This window comes from Danio rerio, chromosome 23, assembly GCF_049306965.1.
Source record: "Danio rerio strain Tuebingen ecotype United States chromosome 23, GRCz12tu, whole genome shotgun sequence".
Taxonomy (NCBI): domain Eukaryota; kingdom Metazoa; phylum Chordata; class Actinopteri; order Cypriniformes; family Danionidae; genus Danio; species Danio rerio.
Window position 1 is genome coordinate 2,439,656 of NC_133198.1, and position 25,053 is coordinate 2,464,708.

The window sequence follows — 25,053 nt, forward strand, 5'->3', positions numbered from 1 at the left end:
AACCCCTCTAAAACCAGGCTGGTCGACCAGCTAAAACCAGCCTAGGCTGGTTTAAGCTGGATTTTTCTGTAGGGCAAACAATCTGCATTTTAACATTTTCAGAATACTTCATTCAGTGTGATTCATGAGCCGTTTTCCTCATGGGGACCAAAGGAGATGTCCTCACAAGCTCAAAATGTACTGGTATTGCTAGACTTGTGGTTACGTTTGGTCCCCACAAGGTCACAAATTCAACACATCACACATATTGTTTATAGATGAATGTGCATGCTGTAATATTACACCAGAATACAGCGTAAATAACATCAGCCGCTCCCTTTATAGATCTGTTTGTTCGCACTTATCTAATAGCTGAGCATAATGCAGACGGGTAGCGTCATTCACACACTGGTCTGAGCGCTTGACATGTTTATGAGTGTGTGTTTGGCAATGATTATGTATGCTTACTGTACAGTATGTGCGGTAAGGAAATGCTTACTGTGCATAATGACAGGGCGGAAATGCAACTGTAAGACTGTCAGGCTGCAGCTCACGCACATCTCAAACGGTATCTCTACTGGGTGGCTCGTTTGTCTGACGGTTGTACTAATGATAGTAACAATTACTATTAGCATAGAGCTTGCACTAAACATTACCTCTGTGCTGCAGACATGAATGATGAAGCATCGTAATCATATGTCTTGTTAAAGTGAGACGTGTTGTTAGTTTACTGAGTAGTAAGACTTCAGATTTTTGTCTGGCAGGCGCAACGATTTAGTCTGAATCTCAAAATTAAAGGGATAGTTGGGCAACATATTTGCTCTGTCATCATCTGCTCATCCTCCTGTTGATTTTCGTTGTTCACAAAGGAAGATATACTGAAGAATGCTATAGATAAGCAGCCATTGGCTTCAATAGTGTCCTTTGTTTTAACTATTGAGGTCAATAACGATGTTTCAGTCAATGTTTTTTTTACTTTTACTCCTCTACTTTCCTTCAACCTTCAGTCACTACTTTATTTTTCTTGTCTATGGGGATTAGAAATTCCAGTCCTGTGACTCCTGTCCAATCAAATCGCACACCTCAAGACATGTGCGCTTTCTAATTGCAGCAAACTGTTGGGAAGCATTAAAAGTGTCCAAGAAGACGTCCCAAATCTATACACGCTTTGACCCAGAGACTGTTTAGATGCATGTCACTGATGAGAAGATGACGGATATTTACTGCATGATGACCGAAATGACCATAAACACCCAGCAGATGCAAGACGTCAACATGACGTTAGAATGACGTTGTACCCCAGTGTCATGGAGACATTGCATTTTGTTTGGAAATTAAAATCATGTTGACCTCAGAACTTAAGGTCAGGCTAACGCCCAACCTAAAACCCACCAAATATCATGGTCTAATGATGTCAGAGCTTAACGTTTGAGGACATTACCAGTATGACGTCAATCAGACGTTGGATTTTGGTTGCCATAACTGAGGAATAAATGTCAGTGTATGACATCAATATGATGTGGGTTTGGCAAGGCAGTGGCGCAGCAGGTAGTGCTGTTGCCTCACAGCAAGAAGGTTGCTGGGTCGCTGGTTCGAACCTCGGCTTAGTTGGTGTTTCTGTGTGGAGTTTGCATGTTCTCCCTGCCATCGCGTGGGTTTCCTCCGGGTGCTCCGGTTTCCCCCACAGTCCAAAGACATGCGGTACAGGTGAATTGGGTAGGCTATATTGACCGTAGTGTATGAGTGTGTGTGAGAATGTGAGTGTGGATGTTTCCCAGAGATGGGTTGCGGCTGGAAGGGCATCCGCTGCGTAAAAACTTGCTGGATAAGTTGGCGGTTCATTCCGCTGTGGCAACCCCGGATTAATAAAGGGACTAAGCCGACAAGAAAACGAATGAATGAATGATGTGGGTTGAAGATTTTGGCTCGACGTTGGATTTTGGTTACTTTCCAACACAACCTAAAGTTAACTTAATATCAACGTCATTTGACATCCTTATTGGACATCAAAATAATGTTGTCCTTAGACGCTGGCTAGACATTGAATTGTGGTCACCTGACATCACAACCTAAATCTAACCTAATATTAGTGTCTTATGACGTTGTGTGCCTGCTGGACAATAACTGATTTCACTATAGAATGTTACGAATACACACATCCACAAAATACATGTAAATGCATCAACTTTTCACAGCGTAATATTCAAATACTCTTGAGTACTTTAGAAAGGGCTACTTTTTACTCATACTTTGAGTAAATTTTAAAACAGATACTATTACTCTACTTTAGTGGTGGGAAGTTCGGATCATTTTACTGACTCGGATCTTTGAGTCTCGTTAATCAAGATGAACGAATCTTTTTTCGAGTTATTTTGTTTATTTGGTTCAATTTGCCAAAATATTATTAAAATGTTACGAATTGCTTCCAAACACATCTACAACTAGCCCAAAAGGTTGATCACACGACAAATAAGTCAAAAATACAATACTATAAGAAGGAGAGAATAATAATTCAATGTTTACCTGCTCTTTTGTCTATGAAGGTATTGTTGTCTCTTTGCTCAGCTCACCTCTTCATGTCTTCAAATGTCAGGGGTTCGTTCACGTTACACTGACAGTCACATATAATCTTAATCAATGCACAGTCTGAGCCCATAGGAGCCATGATCGTTCGTTCATCATGTAACAGAATGACTCAAACCTGAGGACTCGAGAGATGAACGGATCAATTCTTTTTCCGGCTCTAAACGCGTATGATTGGCCCGTGATGAACAAGTGACTCAGACCCGATAGAGGACTCATAGGATGAACGGTTCAATTCTTTTTCCGGCTCTAAACGCGTATGATTGGCTTCTGCCAATGTGATGAAGACTTGAAATGAACGATACTACCTGCACAAATGTGCACACGCGCGGATGAACGAATCACTCCCTGAGAGGACTCTTAGTTCCCGAGTCATATTGAAGATTCGTTCAAAATGAACGAATCATTCATGAACGACCCATCACTGCTCTACTTACACTACATATTTAGTTAAGTAATGGTACTTTTACTTGAGTATGATTTTTCAGCACTCTCTCACCACTGGTATTATTATACTATTACTGAATAATTTCCAGCATATCCATAAAAAAGTCAGATGATTTAGTTTTAACAGATCATGTGATGATAAAAATATGTGTGATGAGACGACATTGATAGACAAACCAGTGGAGTGAGCAGACTGAAAAACATCCGAGATGTTTTGGTCATTTCCCTCAGCCAAAGTCTGTCATCACTGTCCTTTATCCCTCACACTCCATTTTTCTTGTCGATATTTGGCGTCAGCTTATCAGGAAGATGTTCTCTTTGACTTGTTGGATTGAAACCCACACCAACACGGGGAGAACATGCAAACTCCACACAGAAATGCCAACTGACCTAATTGCTTGAACCTTCTTGCTGTGAGGCAAACGTGCCACCCACTGCGCCACCGTGCAGCCTAATTTATCTTGTTTTGCGTTTAAAAGAAGAAGAAATTCATAAAAGTTTTGAAACACTCGAGTGAACAATGAGGTAATATTCAATTATTGGGTGAACAATCCCTTCAAGACAATGTAGTCCCCATGTAGCTTCATCAGATCTCTATTGTTGGGTTCACTAAGTAAGTTTTAATGTGATGCCTCCTGTATTTATATCTCCATGATAAAAGTCGCCATGATATCAGCCACTGAAACGCCACACTGGTTGACCACTAGTGTGTTTTGTAGAGTAAATATAGGTTTAAATGCCACATACTGGCCTCGGGGAAACGTTCGAGCGCAACGCTGAGCTCACAGCTGGACGAGCTTCAGCTCAAAGTCTGTATTTAAAACTTTTATTGACATCCAGCTATATATAAGCACTCACACATGACTGAAGCTCGGGACTCTCTCAGGTTGTGGTTCCCTTCAAGCCTGTGAATCTGTGTGCGTGTGTGTGTGCAACAGTAAAACGTGCTGCATTGAGGGACTGTTTGATGTTGTGTGTCTGCAGAGCGAGGCGGTGTGTGTGTGTGAGAGCTCTTTGTCCTTTAGTCTTCTCTGAATTATGTCATGTTTGAGTCTCCCAGCAGTAGCGCTCAGAGGGGGGCAGACAGGCCCTTAATCGCCTTAAACCCCACCTCGCTCCTCGTCTTCATTCTTATCGCTCAACATGAGGAATGGGTGTGTGTGTGTGTGTTTGTGTGTGTGTGTGTGTGTGTGTGTGTGCGTTTCTCATGCTGAAAGACACCACAAACAGAAAGTTCACCCAATAATGAAAGTTCTGCCATCATCTACTCATCCTCGTGTTTCTTACTTCTGTTGAACACTAAGGAAGAAATACTGAAGAATGCTGAAGAAACACCCGTTGACTTTAATGGTATTTTTTTTTAAAGATATTTTTTATTGATTTTCAGTTTTTCAAATGGGAAAGAACAACAATACAAACCCCAAAGCCATACCAATCCAACAGCGGGATAGCGCTCACATTAGCCAAAACTGAACAAATATACAATTGTACATGTAGGTTTAAATACAAATACAAAGAAATAATAATAATTGTAATAATAATAAAAATAAATAAAAAACTAATAAAAAATAATAATAATAATAATAACAATAAATAAATAAAAAACAAATAAAAAAATAATAATAATAAAATTAAATAAATAAATAAATAAACATTAGTTCATTCATTCATTTTCTTGTCGGCTTAGTCCCTTTATTAATCCGGGGTCGCCACAGCGGCATGAACCACCAACTTATCCAGCAAGTTTTTACGCAGCGGATGCCCTTCCACCCGCAACCCATCTCTGGGAAACATTTACACACACGCACACACTCATACACTACGGTCAATTTAGCCAACCCAATTCACCTGTACTGCATGTCTTTGGACTGTGGGGGAAACCGGAGCACCCGGAGGAAACCCACGCGAAGGCAGGGAGAACATGCAAACTCCACACCATATTCATTCTGTCTCCTGGACATTATTTCTGTTCAGTGACCAGACTTAAGTCTAAGCAAAGTCAGACTTTACTGTCCTAATTAAATCATTAAAAATCAAGGCATGATCATATTTTATTTTGGTCAAATAAGCGTAATCTAAAGGCCTTTACCTTTCATATAAGCCACTTCTGATACCAAATGATCAACTAGAAGTCAAGTTAGTATTTGATGTTCCTAAAGCTTGGATAGGCGAATGTCTAGGTCCTAGCAACACTACAGCAATCACACAGACCACCTTAGAAACCATCTTGCAGTGTCCTACAACTCCCAAGCCACCACCTACAAGTCTAACACAATGCTTTGGATAATACTGTGTTCATTTTGTCCGAACAAAGAGTAAATATAAACAAGGAGCCCTGCATATCAGATTCAGCTGAAATATAAGCTGCCGAAACCCACAATCCTCTGCTAAATAAACCCAAGGCTTAGCGCTCCGCTGGGTTTAGGTTACAGTGATCAAAGTGAACATGATCTTATACAAATGTCTTTATATTTTACCACCCACACACACACACACACACACATACACACACACACACATTGCCGTTTCCTTCTTACACCATTGCCTGGTTTCCTCTGAGATTATTAGAGATCAGATCTCTCAGTAGATTTTCAAGTTCAGCAGCACACGCCATGCTTTTGTTTGTTTGCATGTATATGGGTGCGTGTGTGAGTGTGTGTGTGCATAAGGTTGTAAAAGCATGACAGCTGTTTTTTTACAGGGTGTATAACTAACACTTACTGTATGTGTGTGTGGGGAGGGGGATGGGTTCCAGGACAAACAAAAGTAGTTCCAGAAACATTTGTCTATACCAATATACACAATAAAAAGCCATGGTCCATGCTTTCATAATCCATGTGCTCAATCTGTGTCTGTCATTAAGTAATTACAATGAAATCGAAATGCTAAAGCCTCCACATCAGCTGCAATGAAAAACATTTGAGAGGTAGAGCAAATTCCTGCCAAACCTCAAATTAAGGCCGGTTGACACCGAGGACAGTAACTATAATAACTACTACAATAATAATCATTGTTATTCTGATAATAGAGTTAAGAGTAAAGTGCAAAGAGAACAGCACAGAGTAACTCAAACTTAACCAGTTAAACTATGTGATGTCATCGACTTTCGCTTAAAGATTTAAAGGGCTAGCGTTGCACCAGACCCCTGTAAGTGGTTTCGTTTGAAAGTGTAGAATCTATATTTTATGCACATATGCATCACTTTGGTTTTTATTCGACTGTACAAAAGTTATTTACACTTAAATACACAGTATTTTGGATACCCGAGCTGGGTATTAAACATTGGTTCATTTCATATGGTTCATATATGACAAATGTACAAGTTATAGCTCAAATGAAAGCTCTTGCCTGTGCTCATACGGTTCTAGCATTCTTTTTACTGAATTATATTCACATATCAAGCAGTTGTTGTATGAATCATGGTGTTTCCATGGCGCAGAAGTGAAAACAATACATTAATGATCAATAAGCAGCCCCGGATAGCACAGACAGCTGTCATCTCTTACCTTATGCTGTGCGCTTCAGGGCCATTCTCCTCTGTTTTTGAGGTGATGTGCATAAGTAATCCTTTTATATGTCTGATGTGGTCCAAACGCAATGAATTATGTTTGATCACACAAAAGAATAGTGAAATATGAAAACAATGATCGCTCCCTGTGGCTCGTACAGCACCTCTCATCAGTTGGAATACAGTAACTTTTGCATAGATTATGACAGAGACATTTTTCTTTTCTCTTATGATAACAGACATGTGCAGGAACCACCAACATTAATTACAGCATGCTAGACAAAACCTAAAAGGTGCACTTTCAAATATGAGTTTATAAAAAAAATACAAAAAAGTGCTTCTTTATTAGATGTTTATTATAACACAGACAACATATACAGATATTTTAAACACTTTCAGTAGTGTTTTATGAAAATTCAAAGGGTTTTCTTTAAAATGATACTAAATTTTTGCATTTACACCTCTGCATGTGGATTTGGGAAGTTTTTAAATTTGGGTGGGCAAAATCCAGACGGAAATCTTAAAATAGCAGCAGAGTTTAAATGTTAAAGGGCACTATCAAACACCCGACCTTGAGGTGCAAGGCACGACGCAATTGTTGTTTGCTAGTTCCAGCTTGGTGCATGAGTCGTTTCAACATGTTGCAGCACGCTGTTTCAATAGCAAATGCATTTGCGCTTATATGTGCGCCCATAGGTGTTCTAGTCTTAAAAAAGGAGGCATGTTGAGGTGCATTGCTGACGCGTTGCTATTTTGAGGAACTGAAATAGACTGCACAGTAGACCAGATCAACGCAGGTCTATAGTCCAGCGCAGAGCACGTTATTTGTGCGCCTCGCTTACACACTGTTTAAAACACACAGATTATACAGGTATACTCAAATATCTTTACAAATGAAGAGGAATTAAAGAATTCAAAAATTACAAAAATGATTATTTTCTAGCCTACATAAATATAAAAAAACATACATTCATGCCTTCTTCATATTCGGGGGCTTTTTCAGTTCATTCATGACAATTTGCTTTTGTATAATGTTATTATTATTAGCAGTATTATTTATTATATGCATATTTATATTTGTTTTATTAAAAACAAGCTTAGATTTGCCCACCTGTCAGACCATATGGGGCAGAGCATGTGTATTAGGATATAACTCAGTTGTTTGAACACACTTCGTTATTATTGTTTATTTATTTATTTGCTGGAGATTAGAACTGAATTTAGAAATAGTTTTGAAGCAAATATTTGCGCTTAACAAACTAAATTAATTATGTATAGGCTAATTGATGTCTGTGCATACAACACATTCCCTATCCACATGAGGGAAAGTGAACGTAAAGAATAAGGAGGCTCGTCTCTCATTCTCGCGCTGCAGACGCTCTGTTTAACTGTTTTCTCGCTAGTGAAGTGTTCAGTTTTTCCACTTGCAAAGTCTGTCATGTAAATAGCAAATGCTCAATGGTGCGACGCAACTGGCTCTTAAAGGGAATGGGAGATGAGACTACTTCAGTGAACACAGGGGCGCAACTGCACATTTGCTGATGGGTATGCGGCTTCAACTTTTGCGCGCCCCCCTTCAATCCAACTATATTTCATAACAGGCAAGTGATAAAATGTGGAAAATATTTCCATCAATAAATTAAAGATATTTTTTCATAAATATATCAATATGCTTCAAAAAATACAGTTTCGCAGTTCTGAACATAACTGAAATAGTATAAAGTAGTAAAAGGTATAATTACATTAAGCACGTTAAATCGCAAAGAAATGCATCTCTTACCACCCCACATTTAATTTTCCCTCACTAAATGATTATATCACCTTGACTAGCCTTGCTTTTGGACTTTTTGTACTACATTTGTCAAAACAAAATGATAGACATGGGAGTCCTAAAGGGCAAAAGAACATTAAAATTACTTCTCACATGCATACTGTGAGAAGTGTAAGGTCTGTCTCTGCAAGAACAATTGACTGAAACTGCTAAAAGTTAAATAAAAAAGACTGTCAAATGTTTAGTGTAACAAAAAAAAAAAAAAAAACAGAAACAAACAAATGTTCTATTTAATTGAAACGTTATAACTTTGTTTGCAGCTAAAATTAAAATAGTTTTGAGCTAAGAAGTTACCAAAAGGCTGGATAAATCAATATGATACATATTAAATTCATAAAAACATGTATATGGTATGAAAAATGGGGGTGGGGGGTGGAATGATTTTTTTATTTAATAAAATACAATATTATACGCATATAAAATGCTAAATAAACATTTTTAAATTTTATATATATATATATATATATATATATATATATATATATATATATATATATATATATATATATATATTATTTGAAACTTTTAATATGAATAACTTCAAAAATAGTTTTGGCACAATGGCGCCCCCCATGTGTGGCGCCCCTATGCGCCGCATATACTGCATACCCCCTTTTTGCGCCACTGAGTGAACACAATCTGCATATGTTGCGAGTAACAGGTAATACAGTTGTAAATAATATTCAGTTTGTGGCACAGGGTGATCGTTTGGGAGCCGTGCGCGAAGTATGAACAGCACTTAGCAGTCAAAATGAAACCGAAAGTGTGCACGTCATTTAAATGATCATATCGCATTTTAGAGTTATGATTACGACAAGCATTTGATAAGTTTTTTCTTTCATAGCGAACCCACAGTTTTGCATGAAAATAAATGTTTACAGTGTCAGTATAACCACTCCAGCCTATATATTGTTGAATATAATCTGATAATGGCAAATGTCTGATTTTACCAGTGAATAAATTGGTCTAATATGATAGATTGCAAGCATATATCTCAAACATAATAATTCAACATCAGAATTATCATAAGTAGAATAGAATTATTTATAGAAACCAGTAGACCTACACATAATATTATTATCGATGTTGTGCCATATGTTTGTTTTTCCATACCTTTATTTTACACATACAGAATCGTGAGAAAATCTTTTATTTTAAGCAAAAAAATTGCGATTCTCATTTTAGCCAGAATCGTGCAGCTCTATTAACAACCTCCCAAAAACCTTGAGTAATATTCACGATTACGCTGAAACACACAGACAGCTGCACCAACAACACTGTGTTTCTGAACTCTTAAAGGGACAGAGTAAAAAATGTTCTCAGACTGTGTTTGTTGGTGGCTGCTTTTCACTTTGTGATTGTTTGGGTCGTGAAAGTGGGTCAGCCTGTGAGTTTTTGGCCTGCATGGGAATCAGCCAATCAGAGGCTGCCTCAGACAATCAACAGCCAATCATGTGGCTTTCCTCTGGAGCCCTGGATAATATAGATGGCTCCGTGTTGAGTGAGTAATGACGCCGATTATTCATAACTGGCATCTGAGAAGGAGACATGCGGTTTATGCCAGACAAAAAGCAAGTGTTGAGTTTCCCTCCAATCCCTTTATTTGGTTTTGTCATCAGAGAGCGATTACTTGTTGCTTTTGACTGCTTTCCCTGATGCAGTTTGATGTCAATGCTATGATATAATGAGTGCTGTAATTCAACCCTCCGGTTTGTCCTGTATGTGTATCACTTACGCCTCTGTAATCTACCTATTGTGTTAAGCCTAGAGAGTGCTAAAATGGCAGTGCTACACTGGGCTGATTGTGTGTGCACACCTGTGCTAATGTGTGTGGAGTGGGTGCGTCTTGGATGCTCTTACAATGTTGCTTTAGTGAGTCTAAGGCCATTGAAACAGAGTGTGAAGGGGAAGAGCTTCAAAATTTACCCCTAAGAAATGGGATAGCACTACAACACCATCACACATCTTCATATGTCATTGCGTTCTCTTACTTTATATGAGATCAGACGATGGCAACTGCTGTAGAGATTCCAGTTGCTTTATGTTTTGGTATTTGTCTTCAGGAAATCAGTGAAGGCAATGATAGCATGTTATCATAACAATATAATGCGGCAATAACCTCATAACTGTACTGTGTATTTATACCGTAGCCATCCCTGCTGAAAAATCCAGCTTAAACCAGCCTAGGCTGGTTGGCTGGTTTTAGCTGGTCGACCAGGCTGGTTTTAGAGAGGTTTTGGCCACTTCCAGGCTGGTTTCCAGCCATTTCCAGCCTGGTTTTAGCTGGATAGGCTGGGAGATGACCGGCTAAAACCAGCTTGACCAGCCTAGCCAGGCTGTGAGCCCAGCCAAAACCAGCTATGTCCAGCTTAAACCAGGATGGTCAAGCTGGTTTTAGATGGTTTTAGCTGACCAGGAAGTGGCCAAAACCCCTCTAAAACCAGCCTGGTCGACCAGCTAAAACCAGCCAACGATACTGGGCTGATTTAAGCTGGATTTTTCAGTAGGGATATCATCTATGTAAACACAAGAAAACTACATTAACATTATAGCAGACACTGTAAAAAGCTCATTCCCAGCCACTAGACTTTTCTGGCAGGGGATTCCAGTGTCAGATGTGGAAGTATGTCGTGGGACTGCTATTCCGGAGTTATTATTAGGAATTATAGATCGCCAATTTTGGCGTTTTTTTTTATTGTAGTAAAAAAAATGACATTAGAACATGAACGGCATTATGAATGTGTTAAAACATATGCTTGTTTGTTGTAAAAATTCTTAATAATGTCAAAAAAATACATAAGTTTGTGCATCTCCTGACTTGCGTATGCAGAAATTTTCATACCCTTTGGTTTCAAGTGTGGTCCTTAAAAATCTCAGTTTCAAAGGGTATCTAGCCCTTCCCCTTGGCCCTACATCTTCAAGATTAGGGCCTACTCACCCTATGCCATCCGTACCGTGCCCAGGCCCGTTTACCGGATCGTTTGAGAAGTGTGAGTGCGCTGAATCCGGCTCAAGCACGGTTCACTTGGCCGGCCCTGGCCGGTTGGAAGAGGTGTGCCTGAGCGCAGTTCACTTGGGCTTTGGGTAAGTTTGTAGTGTGAGTGCAAAACGCGCCAAAGCTCGAAACTGAAGACGAGATGTGACATTTAAGGGGCTGTTTCATATGGATTTATTAATCATTCTTACTGTTCAGTGAATGCAAACTGCCGTAATTTATTAAAGACGAAAACCCCTCACAGCACGACAGCTGCACCTTCAGCAGACCTCCTCATTCCTGCAGCACGAGGGCTTTATGATTGTTTATGAGCACCAAAAGTGGCGGATCTGTTCGGCGAAATATCTGACTGCGTGTCACCGCATCCCTAAGGACTGTTTGGCGAAATATTTGACTGCATGTCACTGCATATCAAACCACTGACACGATATAACTAGAGAAATCTCCACTGTGCTGCTGAGTGAGAGAGCGCTTCGCACTGAACAGCGCAGCATCGATGACGTAACCGATATGGTGTGAGTGCGGGCCGTCGGGGGAGACGGGAGGGTGGACAAGCATGCTTTGGCCCGGTTCGAGGCAACTGTACCTAGTGTGAGTACGGCCTAAGGCCCAATCCCAATTCTACACCTTAGCCCTGACCCCTTCACGTGAATGCGCAAAACGAGGGGTAGGGGTGTCCCAATTCTCTTTAGCTTGAAGGCGTCAGGCAGGGATGTCCAAACTCGGTCCTGGAGGACCGGTGTCCTGCAAAGTTTAGTTCCAACCCCAATCAGGTCCCTTATAGTAACTCCTGGGCCCCAAAACAGCGTGGGCCCTTAGAAACATCCTAATCCAACCTTACATTTCAGTTAATTACTTATAAAGCACAAATAAACGCAACAAAAGTTGACCACTGTGCTGTACAAAAAGACCGAAGGCAAGATTAATGTAAAACAACACATTTTAGAGCATAAAGTAATAAAATAAATTGAGCATTATAATGCTTTAAAACAAGACTAAGAAGATGAGACTGAAACTTTTAACTCATATACAAAAGATGCAGAACTCAAAAATAAGGGAAGATGGACACATTCAAGGGACACATTGACATTTTGACTTTTTTATGAGCCATTGTGCTCATGCGGACCAAAAAAAAGTACCCACAATGTCAACATTTACTGGTATTGCTATACTTATGGGGACATTTGGTCCACATAACATAAGGCGTGCATGCACACACACACACACACACACACACACACACAGACACACACACACACAATCACACAGAGCTCTCTTTCATTTCACCCAGGGAGTAAAATGTCTCCATTACATGTTAATCTGCTCATTAAAGCCTCCTTCTTTCAGTGCTGGCCTTTCTCTGTCATGAAAGACTCTGAATGTATGCATGCGTGTGTGTGTGTGTGTGTGTGTGTGTGTGTGTGTGTGTGTGTGTGTGTGTGTGTGTGTGTGTGTGTGTGTGTGTGTGTGTGTGCGTGTGTGTGTGTGTGTGTGTGTGTGAGTGTGTGTATGTGTGTGTGTGTGTGTGTTCCCATGATAATTCACTTGGAGTGATGTGGTGAGTGTGTGTCAACTGGTGGGCTGCTGTTTCAGGTGTTTAATGGCACAACTAAATCACACCCAGAGCCAGAGACACATCCCAGCACTGCTCTAGCTGCGGAAGATGATGCAATTCAACTGAATAAACATATGAAGCGTGACATCTTATGAAGAGAATGGGGATGGTGCTGGTCATGCTAATTGCTACTACATTGCTAAGATGCTATGAGGTTTGCTAAGCAGGGTGGGAAAATTCTAGAATGTTGTTTGAAGTCCCAAGTCCAGCATCGAGTAACTCCCAATGACTCTCAATTACATCTGAGTAATTTACTAACAACCGCCAGAGCAGCCTTAGTAATCACCTAGCATCATAAAACAGCACATATAAGCGCAACAACTCACAACTTAGAAAATGTAAACTGTGTGTATTTCAGTCATCCTCGAGATAATCTGGTTTCTAGATACACATTTCTTTAACAACCTTCTAAATTATCTTGAGTAATTGCCTATGATTATATGATTACGCTTATGACTATGATTATAACACAGACAGATGCACCAACAACACCATGTTTCTGCACTCTTAAAGGGACAGTTCACCCAACATTTTAAATGTACTTATCATTCACTCACCCTTAAGTGATTCTAAAGCTTAAGGAGTTTGTTTCTTCTGTTGAACACATAGGAAGATAGTTTGAAGAATGTTGGAAACTTGTAACTATTGACTTCCATAGTAGGAACAAGAAATATTATGGAAGTCAATGGCTGTTTTTTTAATCATTCCTCAGTATATCTTACTTTGTGCTCAACAAAAAAGAGAAACTCAAACTATAAACTAAACTTTGTTGACGAACTTTGCTGTTGGTTTGAGAAAGCCAACGTGACTGTGCTAGGACTGGGAATGGCACTTAGGAAGCATAGCGGTTGCTAAGTAGTTGCTTAATAGCAACCCTAGTGTACATGTTTGATCAAATGCTAATATTTAGTAGGCATTTCTAGCATATGTTATTGCTCTTAGATAATCATTAATAGCATGTAACTAATCGTTGTTAGCACTTGGCATATCATCGTTACCATGCATAGTTAACAGGTAGTCCTATTTGCTAGCATGAGTCAAACGAGCCAATACCCATGTCTCTACAATGTTCCAAAGACTGTAGAATACACAAGACATGTCACTTGTATCCTTTTGAATGAGGAAATGTGTAACTGTCAATATGGTGAATAAAGCCCCGCCTGCTTGTACAGGAGCCAATCATAGATCTCTATATTTCGAATAAAGCCTGCCTTCTAGTACAGGAGCCAATCATCTGTCCCTATATGTCGAATAAAGTTCACCTTCTAGTACAGGAGCCAATCATCGATCCCTATATGATGAATAAAGCCTGTCTTCTAGTACAGGAGCCAATCATAGCTATCTAAAGATTGCCTCTGGGCTCGGACCAGACGTATGTTTCTGCAGATTTTGTGCGATTTGGATGTTTAGGAATGAAATTTTTAATTTAATTTTTAATTTTAATTTTATAGATGATTCCTAATATGAAATTCAGTCGTTAGTTTGGCAAGCAGTTTTGAAGAATTTGATGTTTCCCCATTAAGACAGAATGCCCGAGCACACTGCTTAAGAGGTGTTTCAAAGATGGCCGCCAAGTGAAATGACTTGAGTTAAAGAGACTTTGATTGTTTTGATGTAGAGAGATTGCTGTTTTTAAATGGTTGCTAGGTTAGCCTGTTTTATTGCTATGGAGACAATTGACAGCTTAGTGATGATACATCAAAGCCTCTTGCCAATATAAGTGATATAAATTAACCACAATGTCTCTATAATGGTCAAAAACTGGACTTGGAGTTTACTATGTAAAAATGGCTTGCCATGCTTTATTAAAAATATAATGCTAAATAAGTCTGAAAATGATACATGCAAAGATGGCTTGCCAGATCAGTAAAAAATATGGACTTTTTGTAAAAATGGCTTGCCTAATAAGTAAAAATATGGACTTTTTGTAAAATGGCTTACCACATCAGTAAAAAAATATGGATTTTTGTAAAAAATAGCTTGCGTAATTAGTAAAAATATGGATTTTTTGTAAAAAAAAAAATGGCTTGCCATATCAGTAAAAAAAATATGGATTTTTTTTGTAAAAAAATGGCTTCCCATATCAGTAAAAAAATATATGGATTTTTTGTAAAATGTCTTGCCTTGTCAGTATAAAAATATGGAGTTTAAGTAAAAAATGGCTTGCCATATTTTGAGAAAGATAATGCTTAAAAATTATTTATTGAAAAAAAAAAAAACTATTAGTCTGATAAACCTGAAAAGATATGGCAACAAAATCTAATGCAGGACACAGCTTTTGGCCAAATTTGGGGCTTGTATAATTTTTTTAAATGCCCAGATTATTAAAATACAATATTCAACATTTTTAATTCAAAACAATAAGTCTGATTGGCATGAGAAGACTTAGTTTCGATATAGCTTAAAGAAGATATAGCTCGAATGCAGAAGGCACGTTTTGACTAAATTTGAGCCTTGTACCATAAACGGCCTAAGAGGAGATAAGTTTGATTTCGAAGACAGAGTAGTATAACAATATGTTGGCTTGAGAAAGTTTTGGTTAAGTGGAGGATGATAGAATTTTCAGTTTTGGGTGACCTGAAACTTTAAAAATAATGGTTCTTTATAGATATTGATGGTTATAAGAACTGTTTCACTGCACAAAATGATTCTTTATAAAGAAGCAAGAGTATTAAGGTCGTTAAACTTCTTTAGACTGACAAAAAAGCTTGAAGAAGTCTTCTCTGAATGTTTCTTTGAGGAACCCAAAATGGTTCTTCAACAGCATTGATGTGAAAACCCGCTGAGACTGAATGGTAAATGCTACAAGTATCTAAACTGGTTAATTTCCAGCTTTCTCCTGTGTATAAGAGAGACAGACACAGAGAGGCCAGCATTGTTGTATGAAAGACAAGACCAAAATGGTTTTGAGTGTATGGCGATTACAGCCCAGGAATGCTAGAGATCGCTGTGGGTTTCTCAGGATGTTTTTGTGTGAGATCCCCCTTGAGATGGAAGTCTGTGGGAATTAAATTTGTAATTGCAGTGGGAGGGTTTAGGGTTGTAATTTTTGTGTCCAAACAGTTTGTGTCCTTTTAAAGAAGAAAAGAAAATGCTTAAAAACTTTAATCAGATCAACCGTCTTCAGATTATCTCGTTTAAATGTTTAACAGATGAAAGAAACTGATCAAAAAGTTGAACCACTTGAGAGTGAGTAAATGATCAGGCAATTGACAAAGCTTGATTGTCGATTATATAATTTAGATTTCTATATTTAAATACAATTTATTACATTTAGGCATTCAAACACATTTACAACAAGAATGGTATGTAAATGACTGATGATATCAGTGTGCATACCAATGAGCAGTGTAAAGTAATTGTAGATTATTAAGTGGTGTTTATACAAATTAGCCAAAACTGGAAAATAGTCATGTATTGTAGTCAGATCAGGTTGGTTGCACCCATCTGCTTGTCATCTGCTGATTTAAATGTTTCTAAGTGGAGTTTATTTATAAACTAATTTCGAGAGGATCACGTGCTTATGATTGCCAGCATTATCCAATGTAGGATTCACCAATCAGACGATTCCTAAGCCACTATAAATACCCTGAGTTCCATATCACAGCCATCTTTGTTTTGAAGAATCCCCCCTTCCACCCTTACTCCTTCACCTTTCCTAAATGGGTGGCACGGTGGCCTAGTGGTTAGCACTGTTGCCTCACAGCAAGAACGTCACTGGTTCTAGTCCTTACCAAGCCAGTCGATGTTTCTTAGCAGAGTTTGCATGTTTTCTCCGTGCTCACGTATGTTTTCCACTGGTCCCCTGGTTTCCTCCCACCTTGACTAATCCAAATTGGCACCATAGACATGCTCCTAGTTAGTAGTTATCTCCTAACAGCAATCACTATCTGTTCATAGCTACTACAGCAGGGGAGTTCTCCAGATCTACCTGAGCTCAAACTCCCCTATCGCCTTGCAAACAGGAGGGAGCCCCGAACTCAAGTATCTTATGAGCTTAGGACTCTCTCCCAGGACAGCGTGCCAAACACGCTTTATAATCCATCATCAGCTAAGTGTGAACTTTTAAAATGCAAGATGGATTCTGATTGGCTGTCAGTGTTTTGATGCTTTGTTAAACGTCATTTGGGAAAGAAAAAAATATTTAACATTAAATAAACCCAACACGTGTGGCATATCCCACTTTTATCCAGCAATGCGTAGTCCTGATGTCTAACCTCTTTGGTGTTTTTATCTTTCAGAAGATTATCCATTCTCCACTGATGTTCTGCCGCCGCTCCCGGAGGTCCCTGTTGGAGGGGCGGTGCTAAACCAGGTGTCTGGTCCAATCAGAAGCTCCGCCTTGAGATACTGCTCTTCGCGCAGCATGGACTCCACACACTGCAGCGACCGGCCTGTCAGCTATGGCTCAACGTCTTCATCCGCCTCGTCCCGCGACAGCCACTGCTCACTCGGGGGACGGCCGGTGTTAGGCTCCACCCCTGAGCGGGACCGTGATTCCGGAGCCATCCGACTGGAGCTGGTGCCTGCCCGACAGCTGGAGGAGGAGGAAGAGTCAGGGAGGAAGACACGCAAGCTTACCAATCAGGACGCAGAGATTCAGTCGCCGGAGGGACGTAAAGTCCAGTATGTGGACAGAGTGGTGGAGGAAATCCTGGAGACGGAAAAAACCTACGTCCAAGACCTTCGCAGTATAGTACAGGTGAGAAAGACACAGATGTTTACTCATCTAAAAAAATGACCAAAGAGGACATTTGTGCAAGCAGCTTTATAAAGTTCCGGTGATATTTAAAATATAAATGTATAGCTGTATTACTATTTTAGGCCTCTTTTACACTAATGCGTTTTAGTTTGAAAATGCAAAAGTTTTGCTACGGTTACGCCATCCGTCCTTACTACGCCGGAGTTTTCAAGCGCCGAAAACGGAGGCGGGGCTGCTGAGATTCGCTACCTGATTGGGGCTTACATGTCATTGCGTATCCTTTCCCTATTCGTCAAGCCCCTATCACATGACTATAACAAATGGCTTTAACGCTACCGGAAGACAGCAGACCAGCCTTCACTGTAAACAACAACATGGGCACAGAAATGGGAGGGTTGTTTGCACTATTGTCTGTTTTAGGTGCCATTGTGCGGTTATTCATTTGTTACGTTTAGTAACTCGACCTCGTCGTCTGTCCACAAAAATACCTCTCTTGCTTTCTTTCCATCGCGTTCATTGTTCAACCGGCGTTTGTTGACTAACAATAACCAAATGCCGAGCGAGACACATGCTTTCTGTTTATACTAGAACGCACATGCCCAGAGTGCTCTAATTGTCACGTGATATACGTTTTTAGTGGCGTAGTGTGGACGGAGATATATTCAGAAACGCTAGTGTGGATGCGGATCGTTTTCGATGTAAAACGTCGTTTTAAAACTAAAACGCACTAGTGTAAACGGGCCCTAAGTCTTAATGATGTTGATAAGTTAGTGTGCTCCAAAACAGTGACAAGGTTTGCGTATAGACATCCAAAGTTTGCAGTTTGTCCTTTCTGCCTTGACGATTTCATGCCTAATTTGAGGATGGTTAGGAGACCATGATGGACAGAGGCCAGTGGGCAGATTTGCTGGGGTTTAAACCTTACTCTTTTTCGAAGAACATCCTAGGATTTTTAACGAACGACAGAGAGTCAGGACCTTGGTTTAGTGTCTCATTCAAAAGACGGCCTTAACTGCGGAGTAGAGTCCCCATCAATATACTGGAATGTTAGCACCCACAGAAACTGCAGGATGAGCGCCCCCTGCTGGTCCTGCTAAAGTCTCATTCACACTACAAGAGACCCGCAGCGGCAAAGCGTAACACCACTTCAAACCGCAACCCAGCTTTCCCATGTGGTCTGTATGAATCCATCTCCTGCAGTGCAGGGGGTCTGAATGTTCCAAAACAGCATACCGTCACTCAGCCTTTTACAATTTCTTTTTGCTCTCAAATGCAAAACTAAAATGCCTGTTCTTTTAATTTTGTTTGAAGTGTACTGGGGCCTTTGGTCACGTGGACTAATTAGGGATGTGCACCACCCTATTGGAATGGCTCTGTTAATTATTATTAGGGAACGAGCACCAGAATGGTTTTGAGGGTCTAAAAAACTCACAAAAGCACGGCCCAGAAGTGCCAAAAGTGTATGTTTGTTATAGGTTTGGGAAGTGGGCTTTGCAAAATGACTCGACAGCACCACTTATGCACATTTGACGGACGGCCCCCGAGCTACGATTCACGCACACATACAAAAATTGGCACACACGTCAAACATGCCAATAACTACAAAAAAAGTCTCTTGGAGCAAAATCTCAAACCTAACAGGAAGTCACATATTTTTAGCTTCATGTGCCGAAAAAGTGCGATTTTTGGCATTTTCAGGCGTTGTATTTTAACGAACTCCTTCTAGGGATTTTATCAATCAACACCAAAATTGGGTCATCTAAAGGCCTTGGCGATGTTAAATTGTGAAGACTGTCGCTGCGTCCAAAACTGCATACTTCCATACAATATAGTACGCTAAAATCAGTATGCACGCCGAGTAGTATTTCCGAATTCATAAAATTCGAAAAGTACCCGGATGACTTACTACTTCCGGCGAGATTCTGAAGTGCGCATCCCATGCACACTGCGCTATCACATGATGCCCCTCAAGAGAACTCATGAATGGGAGTGAAGCGACGCAACTAAGGCAGGTAGGTCACGTCACTGTGACAAAATGTCGGATGTAGTACGCCCGAATTCCATTCATACTTTTCTCATTCATACTGTATAGAATGCACTTTTCTAACAGCCGAGTAGTACGTTTAAATTTAAATGCAGTACCTACTGAGTAGTAGGCGATTTTGGACGCAGCCCTAGAGTGTTCGTCGAGAGCATATCCGTGGTGGACCTTTTTGACGATTCGCCATGAAACAGGCATGCATTGTCTTATCTGCCTAAAAATCCACACGTTTGTTAACATTCCTGACCTAAACACGTTTACATGCCAATATCCAGAGAAAGTTATAGCGCCACCTGCTGGCGATAGGAAATGACATGTTTTACACTGTAGCAAACTCCTCCCACAAATTTTATCATATAATCACTAAATTTGGGTGGTGTTATCTGAAAGCTCTAGTGATAATATATTGTGAAGATCTAGAGATTTTGTTCAAGAGCGTGTCCGTGGCGGCATGACAAACCTCAGTGTGTCACCATAGAAGAGGACGTACTTATAACTCAGTCACACATTGTCTGACCTGCCTGAAAATTCACTTGTTTGATAAGATTCCTCTCCTGAAGACATCTACATGCCAATATTGAGTCACAGTCGTAGCGCCACCTACTGACAGAAGGAAGTTTAGCTTATAACTCAATCACACAATGTTTGATCTCCCTGAAACTTCAGGTTCGATAAGATTCCTCTCCTGAATATGTCTACATGCTAATATTAAGTCACAGTCATAGCACAGTCATGCTGACAGAAGGAAGTTTGGCATTAAATTGTTGATTTTCTCATGTTTATTTTATATATCCGTTTAAAATATTATTGTCCGCTGTTCTCTGTCATCCTAAGGCCACCGGGCGGTGGTGAGCCCGGGTGCGAGGTCCCTTTCCTTGCTGCTTGCAGCTTTAATTTTATGTTTGTTTGTCTTTTTGGCCATTTTATTGCTCAGTAGCATGTGATCAACAAATGCCAGATTGCCTTATGTGTGCAATAGCAGCCCAGTGCTGTCGATTCATCAATGGCATGATGGTGAACAAATGATCCATGCATTAGCATTGTAGTAACTCCGCGAACAATCCATCAGGAATATTAATGGAAGTGTCCAGTCTAAGGGCTTCCCATGCTTGGGATCAAACCTTTTGTCCTCCACTGTTATCCCACCACTAAACCACGAGTGCTGGCGCTCTCAGAGAAGGAGACACGTCTGTGTGTTCCTTTGTGCGTGATTTATGTCGCTGTCAGATGTAAAGTGCACATGGTTGTGGTTTGACCGAGCGCAGAGATGAACGCTGAACTCTTCCTCTCACCTTTGCCCTGCTTTTCTCACTCTTCTGGAGAGTTTTAGGGGGTCCTCTATACACACACACATCCACAGCCCCTTCCCTGGGAGAATGATAGATGTTTGAGGAAAGAGAAAAGGAAAGCAGGCAGGATGGATGGAGAGGACAGATAAAGGAGAGGAAGGACAACTGTTCTGCTAACACACTACCCTATGTGCTAATGCTAAATGTGTTTGTTTAAGTGGTCTACAAGGACCTTAAATTGTACCTTGACATGTGACATGTCTGGATATATTAGTGAGCTCAAGGCTGCAAACAAGCCATATTTGCAAGAAGTGAATAATACATGTATTACCCATAATGCACTGTTAGTTTGTGGTGCTCGCTGTTTTTATAGCTGGTTACAAAGATGCTATATGTGTCGTTTAAAATGTTAATTTGATGTTGCAGTAACACTTTAGCTTAAATAACAATTTACATCATTTACTACAGGCCTAATACCTGTCTATGATATAAACCAACTCAAGGATTAACTAACTAACAATAAATAAGAAGCGAATTAGTGGTTTGTTTATCTAAAAGTCTTAGTTACTTAAAAACTATACTATTGAAGTCAGTGGTTAGCTTCAAACATTTTTGGAAACCAGTAAATGATGATATAATTTTTTTACCCTGCTGAAAAAATCCAGCTTAAACCAGCTTAGGTTGGTTGGCTGGTTTTAGCTGGTCGACCAGGCTAGTTTTAGAGGGGTTTTGGCCACTTCCAGGCTGGTTTACAGCCATTTCCAGCCTGGTTTTAACTGGACAGGCTGGGAGATGACCAGCTAAAACCAGCTTGACCAGCCTAGCCAGGCAGGGAGCCCAGCCAAAACCAGCTATGTCCAGCTTAAACCAGGATGGTCAAGCTGGTTTTAGATGGTTTTAGCTGGTCACTTTCCTAAGACCAGGCTGGAAATGGCTGGAAACCAGCCTGGAAGTGGCCAAAACCCCTCTAAAACCAAGCTGGTTGACCAGCTTAAACTGGCCAACCATCCTAGGCTGGTTTAAGCTGGATTTTTTAGCAGGGTAATTTTGGGGCAAATGATTCCTTTAATATTAATGAGATCAAACGATAAGCGTCAGAACCTTGCAGGACCACAATGAGCCTCCTGTGAACATCACAACTCAGAACGCATTTTCCTTTCCAATGCACTGTGGATTTTCTGTGCATTTTCAATGTAAACATGCACTTGATGGATGTGTGGGACTGCTAAAACAGGTAGAACTTTCAGTTTACATGCGCTCAGCCCTTGTGATTTATGTTGCGCTTTTATTCAAACCATTCTGATGCCTTGCATCTTCTTCTTTTAGAAGCAAAGATGCATTTGATGTGAAGGGCCACAAAACCCCCCTGATTTATACGTCTGCGTCAAGCACACGCGTATGCTTTGACGCAGTCTACCCATTGACGCATAGCCCTATGTCGTGGATGTCGGCGTCGATGACGTGCACCTCTCAAAAAATGTAACTACACGTCGCAACAACGCATAGCGTGAGCTCTGTGATTGGTCGGCTTGGTAGTGCTGACGAGTCTGGGCGGGACCGAGAGCCACGCAAGTGTCGTGAGCCTGATGGAGCGATTGTTTACAAGTGTGAAGTCCCGTGAAGGAGCTCCGGATGGAAAGTTTTGTTTTGTGTTTACCTCATAGTTAAAGTTGTTGCACTTCCGCCGGTTCCTGCCTCAAAATGAGCGAGTTTGAGCCACTTGTACATCCAGGAAGTGTTCAGAAAAAACAAAACACCAGCGAAGAAACTCGACACAGAGGAACATAGACATCTTACTGCCAACTAGCGTTTCGGAAGTGTTAATGCAGACCAACAGTGACAGCGCGCAGAAGTATAAATGCACAGCCACGCACGTTGCCGTGAGTTATTTTGGTCACTTGACGCAGAAGTATAAACCAGGCTTCAGCAGTGTGTTTTCAACCTTTTATATTAAAAAAAATAAGGAAAGTGGGCGAATCCAACTCTGTTTAGGTGGGAGTGTGTGGGAAGGGAAACAGGGAAGGTTTTTGCATAAAAATGGGAGTTTCAGCTTGTGCACAGAGGCAAAACAAACACAGACGCAGGGGACTGTTTACATGGACATCAGTAATCAAATTATTTACCAAATTATTAATTTGTCGAATTTAACTGCAGTTTGGCGTTTTCACTTTCATTCAGGAACATTTCCTGCATGCCCCCTGTGACAAACCAGATATTGGATGCGAAGAACTGCTGGAAGAGTGTAGTTTTAATGGAATGTTTGATACCGCACGGCGAATGAGAGACAAATAATTCAACTATATGTCAATTAACAGTCTTATACATTGTTTATATACTCCGCTATAAATATCCAGCCTGATCTCACGTGAAAACGTTCGTACTTTACGTTTTGCCAGTTTAGTAGCTAATTCGTACGAATTTGTACGAGTTCAGTCGTATGAAATTGTACGATTTTAAAAAGGAGGCGTGGCACCTAACCCCACCCCTAAACCTAACTGTCATTGGGGGATGAGCAAATCGCACTAAATTGTATGAATTAGGTCGTACGAATTCATACGAATTAGCCACTAAATCAAAGTTACGAATTGCCGTGAGATTGTGTTGAAATATCAGCTGCACAAATATGAGCAAGCAGAAAACTTTCACATGCTTGACTCAATTATTCAGCATAGACAGCTTTACTGATCATTAATCTTTATTCGCCTCTTTGCTTTCTTTAATATGTGGCACTGTCGTCTGTGCTTTAAGTGCGAGCGAGGTGTTGACACAGGGTGTGTTTTCTGCAGACACAGAATGGTTATTTTACACCGCCTGAGGCTGTTCAGGTATAGATGTGTATCAGAGTGAGAGAATCACTTATCTCGTCTGTCAACCCAATACAGACACATTCAGACGCAGAGCGGAGCAGAACTTACACACACACACATGCTGACGCTATATTTGTGTGTGAGAGAGGGATTCAGCTGAGGGTCTTCTAAAGGTTAACATTAATTAATATAGCACTTTATACCATAGAGATTGAGTCAAAGCAGCTTTCTCGGATAAGCAGACAATAATAAAAAATCATGTATGAAAGTTTCTTCATTGTGAAACTACTTCAGTACATTGGAGCCTGCTATAAAACAGCAGTGCATGGATGTATTACTACAGAAGCAGAGAATGAAAAGCTCTTTGTGCAGCTGAGAGGTGAAGTGTTTTATTTCTGCATCAGATGCAGCAGCAGACTGAACAGCAGTCTGTTTGTTTGCGCAAGCAGCACGCACTCAAACAGTGGTGTGTGTTTACACAGGGTGATCAGTGCAATCTGAAACCGCTTTGCTGATGGAGGAATTCCTGATATTCACGCTTGCAGTGCACACATACAAATAATATAAATAATTAACATAATTTAAACTTAATTCAACTAAAAATAACAAACATAATAATGCTATTTGCAACCCTGGACTACAAAGCATAATGGTCATTCAATTTGGAAATTGAAATTAATACATAACATGAAAGCTGAATAAATAAGCTTTCATGGATGTTTGTTTTGTTAAAATAGGAAGATTCGACTATTTAAAAATCTGGAATGTGAGGGTGCAAAATAACCCAAATCGAAATATTAAGAAAATCGCTTTTAAAGTTGTTCAAATTAAGCTTTAAGCAATCAATATTTCTAATCAAAAACTCAGTTTCACATATATTGAGAGTATGTAATTAAAAAAAAAATGAAACATGATGTTTACTTTATGTTCTTACTCAATGATTATTCAAATTAAAAAATCGATTATTTTGACCCATACAATGTAATTTTGGCTATTGCCAGAATTATACCAGTGCAACATAAGACTGGTTTTGTGGTCCAGGTTACATAAATACATATTACATATAAATATATAATATGCTACATACAGTTGAAGTCAGCATTAATACTCCCTCTGAATTATTAGTGCCAATGTTTATTTTTCCCCAATTTCTGTTTAACGGATGGAAGATTGTTTCAACACATTTCTAATCATAATAGTTTTAATAACTCATCTCTAATAACTGATTTATTTTATCTTTGCCATGATGACAGTAA

At 39.9% G+C, this 25,053-nt stretch overlaps 1 protein-coding gene across 8 annotated transcripts in view; it reads left to right on the top strand.

Moving 5' to 3' along the window:
* LOC101886810 (pleckstrin homology domain-containing family G member 1) overlaps positions 1 to 25,053 on the top strand; it is an 86,944-nt gene that overhangs the window by 22,003 nt on the left and 39,888 nt on the right. For 5 of the 8 annotated variants that reach the window (XM_073939669.1, XM_021469871.3, XM_073939672.1 and 2 more), the window contains one exon: positions 17,200 to 17,660. In XM_073939669.1, the coding sequence (XP_073795770.1) occupies positions 17,325 to 17,660 (336 nt within the window). In that variant the 5' untranslated portion in view covers positions 17,200 to 17,324. The remainder of the gene's footprint in view (positions 1 to 17,199; positions 17,661 to 25,053) is intronic. The other 3 variants (XM_073939673.1, XM_068216823.2, XM_073939671.1) reach the window with 1 other exon arrangement.